Here is a 15,076-nt window from a genome sequence, read left to right on the forward strand (position 1 = left end):
ATAGCTCTGCCTTGTCTCCGAATGTATAACCGCATTTAGCTAGCACTGGTATAGCTCTGCTTTGTCTTGGAATGTATAACCGCATTCACCTGGCACTGGTATAGCTATGCTGTGTCTTAAATGTGTAACCGCATTCAGCAAGCACTGGTATAGCTATGCTGTGTCTTAGAATGTATAACCGCATTCAGCTAGCACTGGTGTAGCTCTGTCTTGTCTTAGAATGTATAACCGCATTCAGGTAGCACTGCTTTAGCTCTGCCTAAAATGTATAACCGCATTCAACTGGCACTGGTTTAGCTCTGCCTAGAATGTATAATCGCATTCAAATAGAACTGGTATAGCTCTGCCTTGTCTTAGAATGTATAACCGCATTCAGCTAGCACTGGTTTAACTCTGCCTGAAATGTTTAACCGCATTCAGCTGGCACTGGTTTAGCTCTGCCTAGAATGTATAACTGCATTCAACTAGAACTGGTATATTCCTGCCTTGTCTTAGAATGTATAACCGCATTCAGCTAGCACTGCTTTAGCTCTTCCTGGAATGTATAACAGCATTCTACTGGCACTGGTTTAGCTCTGCCTAGAATGTATAACCGCATTCAAATAGAACTGGTATAGCCCGGCCTTGTCTTAAAATGTATAACCGTATTCAGCAAGCACTGGTATAGCTCTGCCTTGTCTTAAAATGTATAACCGCATTCAACTAGCACTAGGATAGCTCTTCCCTGTCTTAGAATGTATAACCGCATTCAACTAGCACTGGGATAGCTCTTCCCTGTCTTAGAATGTATAACCGCATTCAGGTAGAATTGGGATAGCTCTTCCCTGTCTAGAATGTATAACCGCATTAAGCTAGCACTGGAATCGATCTTCCTTGTATTAGAACGTATAAACGCTTTCTTTGTGCCCTGATATTGCTCTGCTAGAATGTATTTATGACATACTATTAACTTGAAGGTTGATTACATTTTTTTTTAATTTTAATAACCAAAGTTCATTTATTGTTTAGGTCAGAACTCCGATAGGTACAATAATCGGCATATTTCTTCATACATGGAGTGATACAATGAACATCGACATATATATGTCGGCAAAAGATTTTGGCAACGTAGTCGGTTTGTGCGGATACTTCGACGGTGATGTATCTAATGATCTGCTACATAGAGACGATATTATCATCACATAGAGACGATATTACCATTTCTGATGATAACAACTGGAGTTATAAATTCGCTGATAGTTGGAGGTACCATACTTTCATTACAAATATGTGAAAGATCATGCATAATAAAAGCAGGACAATCATTGCTAAAACGAGGCTTATTTCAAGGTGTGTGTGGCTTGTTATGTTAATATTTGTTTGTAGATTTTTTAAGGGTATGATTGATTCTGATTAAACTAATGTATGACATTAGTGCGAGCTAAGGAATCCATAATGGCATAAAAGATTTTAATGGCCGCCTTTTGAAAAAACACTAACATCTTGAATTAGTAAAAACATATTTTTGTTTATTTTTTATATGAACATTTAGATTCAATTCATTGAAAAGGTGAACTGAGCTTAAAATAATGAGAAACATACATATACGAAATTTCAGTATCAGACTTCAACTCTAGGACAAATGTCTGGGGGTTTTTTTTACTTCTTTTATTAACTTATTCACAATCATTACTCCATTGTTAAGTTTCCGTCATGGAAACAACACATACTCCTACTGACAATAACCGTTTCACACACACTTTAGTTCCCATAATATTATCCAAGATTGCGTCTAGTATGGTCGTCGTTAGCTTAATTTCTCCTTTTTATACGCCTGTCTAAAAGACGGACGTATTGTGGGAACGCGCTTGTCGGGTGAAAGGTAGGGCGGCGTACGCAAACTTTGTCCGAGGCATTTCTTCTTCATGCATGAAGGGACTTTGATGTAACTACTTGGCAATAATGTTCACCATCATGAGACGGAATGTCATACGCAAGAACCAGGTCCCTAGGTCTAAGGTCAAGGTCCCTCTTATAGGTCAAAGATTAAACTCAAGAATGACAACTTTGACCGGAGCATGTTTTCTTCAGGCATGGGGGAATTTGGAATGTAACTGGGCACAAATGTTCACATCATGAGACGGAGTGTCATGCGCATGTCTCAGTTCTCTGGGTCCAAGGTCAAACTCACACTAAGATGCCAAAGGTCAGATAAACTAATGAATTTGTTCGGAGCAGTACTTCTTCCAGCAGGAAGGATTGGCACAAATGTTCACCACAATGAGACGGAGTGTCATGCGCAAGAACTAGACTCCAACTTCACGAAAACATTTTAGTTATATCTTAGTTAAGTCTGTTATCTTAAAATCATGCTATTGCTCAAGCTATTGTTATCTAATGTTGATTTTTTCAATAATTTATTACAATGTATTTAAAGCTAAATTTTACTATGATTAGTTGTATTTGTCTGAAGTACTTATTTCAGTCATGCAAATATGATACTTCTATTTGAGCACAATATAATGAACTATTTTCTGAAGTAAATTTCTTATTTCTATACTCCCTTTTCTGCAAAAATTCAGAATTGTTGTGTTTTGATCTATGAAATAGTCATATATGGTTCTGATATAGTAGCGAGTAAGATATGGAACAAAAAATGGCAAAGATGTTCCCCTTTGTGAAGAAAGCACCAAAGTTTGCATGAAATTACTTTAAGGTATCCCAAATCCTACAAGAGGAGGAGACACGCTATATCTGCACTGGAACCTCCTTTTAAATCAGTTTAAAAAAGGGAGGTAAAAATGTCTTGAAAATAATAATATTTTTTCCTTTAAATTGAAATTTATCTATAAAGTAATGTTTCATATGATCTAAACATGGATAACATATCACTAGCATAGCCAAACAACCAATTGGTATTGACAATATACAAAGTTTACTACAAAATACTTTTAATTCTCAAGATACATACTAAAAAGGGAGGCAATCATATTTTACTGTATGTTTAATTTCATAACTACGTGTGAAAAGATGTTTCTTATGAAGAAAAAATGAAAGTTTTATTATAAAGTGTTACTGGATCGGAAATGGACTACATATACGATTTGTTGACTTGAATAGACCGAAACATGAGGCCCCAAAGGGGAACTACCTTTTATTTATTTCAATTAAGTATATCTACAACAATTTCAAAAATGTTAATTCATTACCTTAACCAATTATAAACCTTGACACAAAATTTATTCAATTACATTTTATACACACTCAATATACATGACTCAGGAAAAATAATATGAGGTCCTTAAAGGGGAAATTGTTAAAAATCACATTTTAAGGGCAAATTAATTTATTTCAATCGTTAAATATCATATTTCTGAACTTAACATAAGTAAAAAAACAGAATTCATGGATCAAATGTATAACATATAAAAAAAAAAGTAAAAAATATTCACATGTTTAGGTCCATGAGTTAACCTATATATCTGTATTTTTATTAGGGCAATGGGTTTATATAAAAAGAGAGGCCCTTCAATGGATCATTTTTGTATGTTACATAACAGTATAATATGACCTAATCAAGTTTTCAAATCAAACGACTCATCCAAAGACCCATAAATTAAAAGAAACTGATATTTACACCCATTCAATAGATATCTAAGAATTGTAACAGGTTTCCCAGTACTTCTCTAATACATTTGTTTGACAAATTTATATTTCTTATACATGAATGTGTTATTGCACTGGCATTTAATTGGTTCAATGAAGTGTACATAGTAATGAAAGTCAAGTGTCATTACTGGTCAATCCAGATTCAACAGAATTAAGCAATGCAAGGGTCACAATTAAGGTATACAGACATTAAAGAGAAAACTGGCACGGAAAAAATCATGGTAGTTGCAAAAATGGCGCATTCAAAGAGTCCTCCTTTGCTCTGTAGAGCTTTTTTCCTTCCTTTTTTACATTTTGTTTGCTGAAACCACATAACAGGTCTATCCTTGACATGTAGGAAGCATTTTTGCAATAATATGATAGCATGACTGATTTATTATGGAAATGTAGGTCATACAATTTGGGGTATCATTTTTAGTTGATACTGTAGTTGGTTTGTTTGACTGAAGTACATGACTCCCATTTGATGTTTTTTTTCAGCACTGACAATATTATTTAAGAAAATGTAAAAATGTAAGCTACAGACATTTAAAACGGGTCCTGCTCTGTGCTGTAGCCATTTGAAATTTGTCAACTTTATCTAGAATAAAGAAGGCCTGCTATTTAGTATGTCCATACCTTAATGTCTCTCCACAAACATGGCTTCATATATAAATATTAGAAATGTGAACATCAGGTAATTTAGATGTTTTCATGCTGTCTATTTCCTTTAGGAACTAGAATTTTATCTGGCACCATTTACTGACTTACAGCTTGCTACCTTTGTCCATAACACGACCATGTATTGTTCCAAAAGTTTGAAGTCACATGTGGTGCACTAACTGGTATGCGAAATGGTACACATTTGTTTGCCGTAAATGCATAAAAACAAAACCACAAAGGCATAATGTTACGAGCAACCAACACTGATACAGACTGCTACTTTCTATAGTAAAACAGTTTGCTAGTTGTTAACTGTAGCTTCATTTGGCGGTTTCAAACAGGTCTGGTACATGCTGGCTAATACCGTAGTAAGCCGTCTTTTTGGCATAAAAACAAGGACAAAACTCCAACAGGAAACATGAAAGAACGTAGACTTAAAGCTAACATTCTTTATAATGCATTATCTGGTTGTGATACTGTCTTAATACGTTTGCAGAAATATCAAAATGAAGCCAGAGAATATATTTTCTTAAGCAATTAGACGTATTGAAAGCACCCCCTGAGAGATGTTCACTTATGTAGAAAATATCATTGTATCAAGCAGGTTGTAGACAGGCATTTATAGCATACATTGACATTGCTAATCCTGTCAACTAGAAATGGTCAAGAAAACTGGTACTTGGCTTTGATTATGTAATACACTTCATAATTAGCTGCTATAAGTTAAAGGAAACTGATCAATGCAACTACATGAATACATACAAAGGCAGATATAAATGTATCAAGCCAATCCTGTGTACTTAGACATTTTGAAGACATATGTACTTGAGAGTGAAATACTGGCAAACCTATTACAGTTTTAGTTAAATATTGAAAGGGTTGTTTAGGGTAACCTGATTTCAACTTTTGTAAGTTCACAAAAAATGTTTGGGACATTACCCTAAACAAGCAATTATTCTAGGACTTATAACTGCGCTACTGAGAGGTATTCCTAACACTGTACTGGACAAAGAGCACATACCAGCTATGATTATAACTAGGACGGCTAGTATATTTTAAGGAGACATTGTTTATAAACTAATCGATTAATCTTTACCTTAAAAAATTTACATCTAACTCAATTTGGTATGACCCTCTTTATTTCTGTATCATATTTTTATCTTAAACTATTTTTATGTTCTTGGAGTGTCTGCAGTAAATCACTGCACTTTAGAAATGTTTATTGTTATAAGCTCTGTAGAGGGGTTCAGTGAGAGAGACCGTCTAGTGGTAAAGGTGTTGTCAGATCAATAGGAAGGTCATTGGTTCAAACCGTACAAAGGTTAATCTATCCTACAATACCAGTGCTATTTTCAAGAAATCGGAATTTAGACTGATTCTACAACTTGAAATCTTTATCTAATTCAAATAAATTTGTATTGAATATAGTATAAATTAATAATAAATACAACAATACATTTAGTTCACATTCCATTTTCTTTTGTTGTAAAGAAAGCATTAGGATGATCGTATGCTTTAGCTTGAAGTCATTAATTGTCTTGAAAAACATATAAATTATGTTTTGTATAATACGTTTTACATGAATTTAAATTAGGTATTGAATTACAAGAAAAACACAAAATAACCCCTTCTATAGCTGCTCTTTTGAATGCTTAATAATATGCATAGGGAAATCAAACTATCGGTACCCCATGTAAATATAAGTACTGTAAAATCGATTATATGAATTACATGTAGTACTACGTATATGTGAACTTGTTTTATAAAATACCCTTAATGAACCTGTAAAGAATGTTTAAATAATATTTTGATATAATTAAATACTAAAATTAGTTTTGTTTACCTGAGTGATATAATATTCACACTTAAAAATAAAGTCATCCTGTACATGAAATTTTTAAACAATTTTCCCCCTTTTAGGGCCTCATCTATGTCATTTTTTAGTGTCCTATATATCAAATGTGTATAAAATGTAACTAAATAAATATTATGTCAATAATAGTTACTTATTTTGGTTTTAAATTAACCTTTTGGACATTGCTTTCAAAAATATATGATTAAAATAAATAAAATATAGGTCCCTTTTTGGGGCCTCATTTAAAGCTAATTGCGGTTAGCGAACTGCGTGTCTCCTCCTTTTTTTGAATTCAGCATACTTCAAAATAGTTACATACAAAGTTTGGTGCTTTCTTCACAAAAGGAAACATCTTTTTCCTATAACCTACTCACTATAGATAAAATGTCAACATTAAAGACGCATAAAGAGCAAAAGCAAGCATTTGAAATAACAGACTTAGCTAAGCAATTACTTAAGATTTTTTCGTGCAGTTAGGGTCCTGGCCTTAAAGCCAAGATCAATGTCACACTTCGAGGTCAAATTCAAGAACAACTTTGTCCGGAACATTTTTCTTCATACATAAAGGGATTTTGATGTAGCTTGGCGTAATTTTTCACCATCATAAGAAGGAGTGTCAAACGCAAGAACCAGGTCTCTAAAACAACTAAGGTCAAGGTCACACTTAGCTGTCAAAAGTCAAATACAAGAATGACAACATTGTCCGGAGTATTTCTTCTTCATGCATGGAGGGGTTTTGATGTAACTAGGCACAATTGTTTACCATAATGAGACGGAGCGTCATGCGCAAGATCCAGGTCCCAATGTCTAAGATAAAGGTTACACTTAGAGGTCAAAGGTCAAATGTAAGAATGAAATTTTTTTGTATGGCCTTCAAGTGGGTTGATGACTGTTTCTACTAAATTTTATATATAGGTCACTCGTGACACTCTTTTTAGGTCAAGGTTATTACGTAAAATTTCAAGATCAATGTGACGTCAATTATAAAAATTAATACGAAAGGTGCATGATTCCTCCTATTGATTTCAAAGTTCATTTTAATGACACCAATGATACCAATTTGGAGGTCAGTATCAGTAGGTAAAATGTGAAGGTCACTGTGACCTTTATTATAAAATGCATAAATTATTATTATATGAAAGGTGACTTTTCACATGGGTTCCTGGATTAAGGACCTACTAAGACTAAAATTCTTAGCTACACCCACTGACAAATATGCAATTCGGGCATCCGTCGTTTTTAACGATAGCCCTTATTTTCGTAATTTTGAATCATATGGGCAGTTCTGTAACAAAAACTTTTCTTCTAACAAACTGTCGACGGGTGTATTTTGTGAATATGGCACCCTTGTCTTATATATCATCAACATTTTTGTTAATAATTAACCTTATCTTAACATGTTAATGAAATATTTTCAAGGAGTTTACAATTCTAGTTTTTCATTATCTGTACAAAATACAGAAATAAAACTATTATATGATTTGATATATTAAAAATCCTTTATTGAAATAGGAAGCCTCTATTGTGGCCGAGAGGTTATAGTCGTTAATATCGAATCATTTGTCCCTCATCGCCGTGGATTCGAAACCGCTTTGTGTGAAGAATTCTTTCATGTGAGAAAGTCGTACAGCTGACTTGCAGAAGGTCGGTAGTTTTACTCACATGCATGTCCTTGTCTGAAATACCGGTAATGCTCGGCGGGGTGTTCCTCCATCGCGAACAACTGGACAGTCGTCATTTGACCTAAAGCTGTACCCAACAAACAACAATTGATTTAACTAGATAGTTTATATGAGATAATATTTATTATATTTATTAGAAAAAGTGAACATTGGACACTATTTCACACCTTATGTAACTAGATATAAATTTTCTGTTGAAGTGTGTAGTATTTGTTATTTTCATTTATTGAAATCGATTTATTGAAATCAGGAAATAATTATAAAACTCGCTGTAAACTTTACTTCTGCAATTATTGTATTATTATTATTATTATTTTATATTTGTTAAGAGAAGCACGGGGAATTTTACAGAAGACGAAGCTTTCAAATTTTGTAACCATTCCATTTATACAACGCCAGCAGTTCAGGAATTTCCGGATAAACTCTCGAGGAAGATCCAGATAAAGTTGTTGAGCAATGTGTGTATGATTTAACTGTAAGTAACGTTAATGTATTGCCATGTACATTTATCTCCAGTTCACTTTACTTTTAACGTAATGGTTTGAAACTATTGTTCCATTTCATTCTTACAACTTAAATGTTCTCGCTATTGCTGCAGATGCTTTGGTTATGGTAGGGAAACTATATGACACGTACAAAATAGTGCATACATTTTTGTACATAACATGACAGTTATAATATTAATAGTATGTTGTATATCATTTTAGCAAGGAAATGATACCGCGTGGGTGGAAGCACATACAACTGTTCTCAACAAGGCTGCGGATACAATACTCGGCTTGAATCCTGTATATGTTGCAAACAATACAGACATTGTAAATTCATTTCGCTTACAAACTTGTTTGAATAACTGTAGTGGAAATGGTGCGTGCGCCGAAACAGGTACTTTTTAACTGGTTTTCAGAGCTGTAACAAGAAACCAAAATAATATTCATGACCCTAATACAAGGGGCGATGACAGAACATAAAAACTTCAATAGCAGTCACATCTAGTCTGTTTTACAAGGTCGAATATAAAAAATGTATTTCAATTTCAAACAAAAAGACAACATGGCAACATAATAACTAATGACAACATAGTATTTCCTATTCATACGTCTGACAATATCAAAACTATTTAGGGTTTTGTGACTGCAATGGTACATTTCGTGGACCTTACTGTAGCATAGACATAAGAATTCCACCTGTCGTGTATTACATAGAAGGAGATGGAATCTGTGAAATAACAGCTGATGACGATTGCACATGTTTCCAAATAAGGACAGACAACATCTTTGATGGTTTCATATGTGATATTAGCAAGAGCAAGGTATGATTAGTTATCTAGTTCACATTTTGTGACTTACATAATATTTATAACATCAGATATCTTTAATAAATATATAACTAACGATGCGGGATCATAATAAATAACAATATGTGATCGTATGTGTATGGAAATATACTAAACGATTACTTATAAGTGGATTGTAGAATATGGTCTGATATTCACTGGAAGAATGTTCTATTCCTTGAGGCTAAGACAAAGTCAATATATCTGTCTGCCTGTGAACATCATATCATAGTCTATGGCCCACTGGTAAACAATTGTTTTATATTATAAATGAAGAAGAAGAAGAGAAAGAAGAAGAAGAAGAAGAATAAGATGATGATGATGATGATGATGATGATGATGAAGATGATAATGGTGAATGAGAACAATGAATAAGGATAATGATGATGAGCTATGATGATGGAATGATGAAAAGGATGAATCATAATGATGATGATTTTGAATTCTGATTTGATAGTTAATGATGATGATGATTGAATGAATGAATGATGACTGTTAATAATGGGGTAAGAGTGCTGATGATCGGGTGAATGTTTAAAGAATGCTAATTAGTGTATACAATGAATAAGAGTGACGATGATTTGATGATGAGTAATTATATTGAGTTTTGATATTATGCTCATGAAGGATGATAAGAATGATGACAAATAATAAAAGTGATAACGAATAATTATTTGATAAGTCATGATGATTGAATGAAATTGATAAGTGATGATAATAAGGACGTTGTCTGACAATTGGATGATGAATGCTTATTATGATGACCAGTGGTAATTGAAATGATCAAGAATGATCATTGATGATTCGATAAATGATGATGAACGATTATGATGAAGAATGAAATGATGATGATGATGTTTATGATTGTTTATGATGAGTGATGATGAACTAATGAAACACAAAGTGAACTGTTAACAATTCTATTTTAGGACTTATATTTCATGTGTGAAAATCATTGAATATACCATTATTTTTTGAAATGTAGAAGTTGTGTCCAATAGAAAGTAGTTTAATTATAGAAAATATAATGAATGTATATAATGTATATAATGAACAATGCATGCGATGTATGTATAAAACTAGAAATTCGGGATTATATATAGCTAACGTACACGCACTGCACTGGTAGTTAACGCACTTCAGTACAAATTGTCGTTATAAGTAGAATAGGATAACTGCTGTTGAACAGTTTTCGATTTATCTATAATTTATTTTCATTTAAAAAGACGGAACTAAATAGTAAAACAAGAATAATTTAATTCGTATTGCTCCATAATTGTGTTTACTAATATGAATACGAAAGTAGTATATTTATTTGTGACCATTAGAAGTTTTTTTTCATTTTTATTTTCCGTCAGGTGTATTTCAATGGCACGCGTATGAAAGAAGTCAACTCTACACATGTCGGTGACTATAAAGATATCTTTACCGGAGAATGCTGTGCTCCTGCAGTGTTGAAGAAACGTTCCGCTGCCGAAGAAAATGACGTCGACGAGCTGTTTGTTGTTATGTACGAATTTACTGTTAGCAATGACGGCGTTAATTATGGGGAAACTAATACTGCGTTTGTCTATGACACAACATGTCTACAGCAAGTTGAGATAGCCGGAAATGTCACCTTTGAATTAAAGGTACAATAAGCCCTGTGTGAAATAATTTATTCAATAACATTAAGAGCAGAATAATTTATGATTTGGATGTATAAAAACAAATAGCGACTGTCCCTCTTTATGTTGATTATATGATTTGTTTTACGTTTTGGGTACTTTATGGTTGAATCACGTGAGTGTTGTCATAGTTGGACCCCACTTTCTCACATTCTACCTTATGCAATATTTAAAGGGAACCAGTCGACTTATATGTAGCAGACCGGTAATGCTTCAGTCCTGGCCGGGAATTGAACATTATAGCATATCTGAGCTAAGCATTTAGGAGTTACGGTTTTGATTAAGAAGGCATAGGATGAACATCTAGTCAACAGGACTAGTATGTTTTTCATTCAAAGACATCGTATGACACCAACTTCAAACAGAAGACCATCTAAGTGTGGTAGTTCTTCCTATGGAAGATTAAGCTGAACATCATCAGTTGTTTGCTATTGTGTAATTTGACCGATCCCTTAAGATTCTGAGCTTGCGATTTAAATCATTTAAAAATCATTGATTCACGAATTCGTAAGGCAAGGCACTCAGAGGAAATGTTTGTATATGGCGTATAGGTTCCACCAGCTCTGTGGTTTAACAGAGGTCATACAGCACAGTTTGTCTAAGACAAAGTCACTTTAGCGATTCGACCGATTTAATTTCTTATATTATAAAAGTCGTAGGCATTTATTATGATCATATAAAATATCTTGACATCATCATTATAATTTAGAAAAATCATTTGAGATTATTTTCTTCAAAAAGATCACTCGATGTGTGTTTCTGCTTTTATGAAAATATAGTCATATTTATGTAATTATAATCTTTATTTTTCTATTTCAGACCAGATACTGTTTTATCGATGCTACGTGTGTCGAACACAACTCTAAAGTACTGAATACAGATGAATGTTTTCTCTGTGATCCTGAAACAGACCCCTACAGTTGGTCGAAAGGAAAGTTCCAGTTCTGTTGAATAATTCTTTGCCGAGTTGTATATATTACTGCCAAAGTCAGAGAATTTTTAAGTACAAAAACAGTTAATAACAGTTAATCAAAATAAGAAAGCAAACGAGAACATAAAATTAGAAACAGTATGTCATTTGAACAATTACTATGATTCAACTTGCATGTAGTTGTGAACATTTACAATAATTCAACTTGCATGTATTTGTGAATATTTATAATAATGATTCATCTTGCAGGTAATTGTGAAGAATCAAGTTCATGGCTTACAATGGGAGTCTTGACTGGAATAATCAGCAGTTCTCTGTTTATTGCTATGGTAACTGGTGTACTGGTATATCTCCTTTGCTGCAAGGGGTCAAAGAAACACCGGTAATGATTTTATAAAAATGAAATAAAGTTCACTTAAAATTGCAATGTTCGTTTAGTAAATTTTAGGCTAGACGTATTTTCTTGCTAGTTATATTCATAGAATATTTCAAAACAATGTGAACATTGACATCAAAGTTAGTATGTTTAGGAATAAAATCAAAAGTATAAGATCAGGAAGGAATAATTAAGGAAATACATATGAAAGCGAATGCAACCTTGACTTCAGAATGCCAAACAAATAACAGGCAATTCGTTACCTGGACTAATCCTTCCTACGTGACTGAAGTTTGCAAATCAGATTACTTTATAACGCATTATAGATAATTTATCAAAATGAAAGATTTATGCAACCCTCTGTCTGATTGTACGAAAGTTTCTATTTTTTCACTCTGCTGATTGTGCATCGCTGAGTGAAATGTCAGACGAAGCGTTTATCCTTAATGCCGTTGTTTACAGTTTTAAAGCTACGTTTCGCTCAGTATATTTGGCAAGAATATTGATGTATCTAAACCTAATAAGTAAGTTTAATAAATTTACTAAAAACCTGTTCAAATACCAACATATATCAGTTTATAGAGAGAGCTGAATACGGTCTGCGTATGACATGAATAAGGATATGATTAGCCCATCGATAAAGTCTTCTAAGTAGAGGTGTCTTCCATACCACTGCCGTAATTATTCGTCTAGAAAAAAAAACGAAACAAAGCTGCACACCTACGAAACTTTTGTGAAAAATTAAAAGAGAACCATTTTATTCTTTAAAGTGTCATGTTTATTTTTTAGCAAAATGTTAGGGAGATGATAGAATAACACAAATGATATGAAAACCTCATAAACATACAATTCGCCATCTTTTTAAAAGATATGCTTTTGTTTAGTAATGTCCGAGTTTCCTTTTTTCACTTCAGATAGGATTGAATAAAATAACCGAGTTCATTGACATTACAGAAGCATTCAAAATTATGTCGGGTAGATGTTTAAAATATGAAATTACTAGCACAGTCAGTAAGACTTAAGAAGAAGGAGTTTTTCATTTCTTTTGTTTTACGCACTGTAGCACAGTCGGAGATGTACAGTCAAATTTCCAGTCTACATTGGCTGGTACACAACTCCCCGTAACATCAAACAATATACCAGATACTGCGACAGATTTACCAGATATAAGTGCCTTCGATGCAGCTAAACCAGTATGGAGAAGGAATGTGTGGACGAACTCACTTCCTGCACACCATGTCGACAAGGGTAGCGAAATACCTACAGTAGAGAAGAGATGTACAACCACTGGTGAAGTTCTTCAGTATAATGACACTGATGAAGTCAAAGAGCCTAATCTGACTGTGGCTGAAGCGGAAAATGAGCAACCCGAGAGGGTGATATCGGTTGTTTCCCTGAAATTGAATTAAATAATGATCAAAAGCAAAACTGTTTAGCTAAACCTTACTCTTTTTGTTGTATGGTACGAGTCAAACATGCATTTGGAAATCGGACGGACAACATTTTATGTTATACGTTTAAGTAGACTTCTGTGAACATGTGTATTAATTTGTGATAATTTTTTTTTTGTTGTTGTTGTTTGTTTGTTTTTTTTATAGAGAATTAACTTTCAATTATGTGCGCTTTTCTGTTTTCTTCTCGACTTGGTAACCATGTTGCTTTTCTTTACTTCATTTGGTAAATTTATTTGTAGACTGGTCTGTCCTTTTTTTCTTCACATTTGATTTTTAGTTGCTGATTTTTTACTAATATTCCTTTTATATTTGTATCAAATTTTATGGATTTATTGTACAGGCTCTTCAAATTTTTGTTTTGCGCTACTTGATTGCATGAAATGTTGGACATGGTTTGTTCACGCAGCCACCGCCAGATCTCTTATCGGGTCGCTTGCAACAAATTTGATCGTGCGCACTCATCAGGTCATCATTTATTAACTGTATAATCTACTGAACGAAGAAAATAATTGTAATACACTCAAACTAATTATTCTGATCAGTAACTGGTGAAAACCACGCTTTAGGTAGTGATATTGCACGCGTACTTAAACATTTAATTTGGACTTGTACCATGTTCTTGCACTTCCACTTTATACCTAGGAAAGGTTTGACTTAGGAAAATGCTTCAGTGAAAAATATACTTTGTACAAATATTCTTTACGGCATTGATAACGTGTCGTCTTATGGTTGGAATATCGGCAGATGGGCCAGAAAAAAAGCTTGATGGCCACCCGGTATGACAATGAGTCGAAACAGTATCTACGAGTTTTCATCAGCAATTGAAACGCATGACAATGGCCCCATATTGGCCTGCAGATAAAACAATATAAATACGGGCCGATTTGCTCAGAGCTGCTCGTTTCGCCGTCTGTTGGTAACATTTTGAATATTTTCTACATGAAGTGCATCACTGACTCTTAAGATATATCACTTTATATGTTAAAACAAATTTTGTTGTTATACGATATTTTTCTTTTATCAATGTTTGATGCACATATGAAGAATAAAGTAATCCAATCGACAGATTGTCCACTGGATATAGTTTTCAGTAGCTGAAGTCAAATGATAGCCAGCAGCAAGAAAAATAAAACAGAATAAATAAAATATAAAACACTTAATATAATGTATGTGTCAGACTATTGTGTAAAATACTGATCTGGTGTTAAATAAATATCTAACCAGGGTTAATTATTGTGTTGTTTTGTGCGTGTGTGTGTGTGTGTGTGTGTGTGTGCGTGTGCGTGTGCGTGAAACGTTTCATTATCTATGAGATTACCTAAACGAAAGATCTACGTACCTACATGGCCAAGTGGTTGAGGTCGTCTACTTCGAATAACTTGCTCTTTATCGGTATTGGTTCGAAAGCCCTATTGGTGTGTACATTTTTATATGTGGAAACCATCTAGCTGGCTTAGTGGGGCTCGCTGGTTCTATCAAGATGCCTAT

General features: G+C 33.6%; 2 protein-coding genes across 4 annotated transcripts in view; both read left to right on the plus strand.

The window, feature by feature from the left end:
• The window catches only part of LOC123542389 (von Willebrand factor D and EGF domain-containing protein-like), a 47,638-nt gene extending 39,344 nt beyond the window's left edge, over positions 1 to 8,294 (plus strand). For 2 of the 3 annotated variants that reach the window (XM_053531664.1, XM_053531666.1), the window contains 2 exons: positions 1,009 to 1,245; positions 8,157 to 8,294. In XM_053531664.1, coding sequence (XP_053387639.1) covers positions 1,009 to 1,185 — 177 coding nt within the window. In that variant the 3' untranslated portion in view covers positions 1,186 to 1,245; positions 8,157 to 8,294. Of the gene's footprint in view, positions 1 to 1,008; positions 1,246 to 8,156 lie in introns of those variants that run through there. The other variant, XM_053531665.1, reaches the window with a different exon arrangement.
• The window catches only part of LOC123542679 (uncharacterized), a 92,617-nt gene extending 77,804 nt beyond the window's left edge, over positions 1 to 14,813 (plus strand). Inside the window, exons 18-21 of the mRNA XM_053531218.1 lie at positions 10,519 to 10,791; positions 11,647 to 11,756; positions 12,006 to 12,140; positions 13,198 to 14,813. Of these exons, the coding sequence (XP_053387193.1) occupies positions 10,519 to 10,791; positions 11,647 to 11,756; positions 12,006 to 12,140; positions 13,198 to 13,543 (864 nt within the window). The 3' untranslated portion in view covers positions 13,544 to 14,813. The remainder of the gene's footprint in view (positions 1 to 10,518; positions 10,792 to 11,646; positions 11,757 to 12,005; positions 12,141 to 13,197) is intronic.
• Positions 14,814 to 15,076: the final 263 nt, after the last annotated feature.

The sequence above is a fragment of the Mercenaria mercenaria genome, chromosome 19 (genome assembly GCF_021730395.1).
Source record: "Mercenaria mercenaria strain notata chromosome 19, MADL_Memer_1, whole genome shotgun sequence".
Lineage (NCBI taxonomy): Eukaryota > Metazoa > Mollusca > Bivalvia > Venerida > Veneridae > Mercenaria > Mercenaria mercenaria.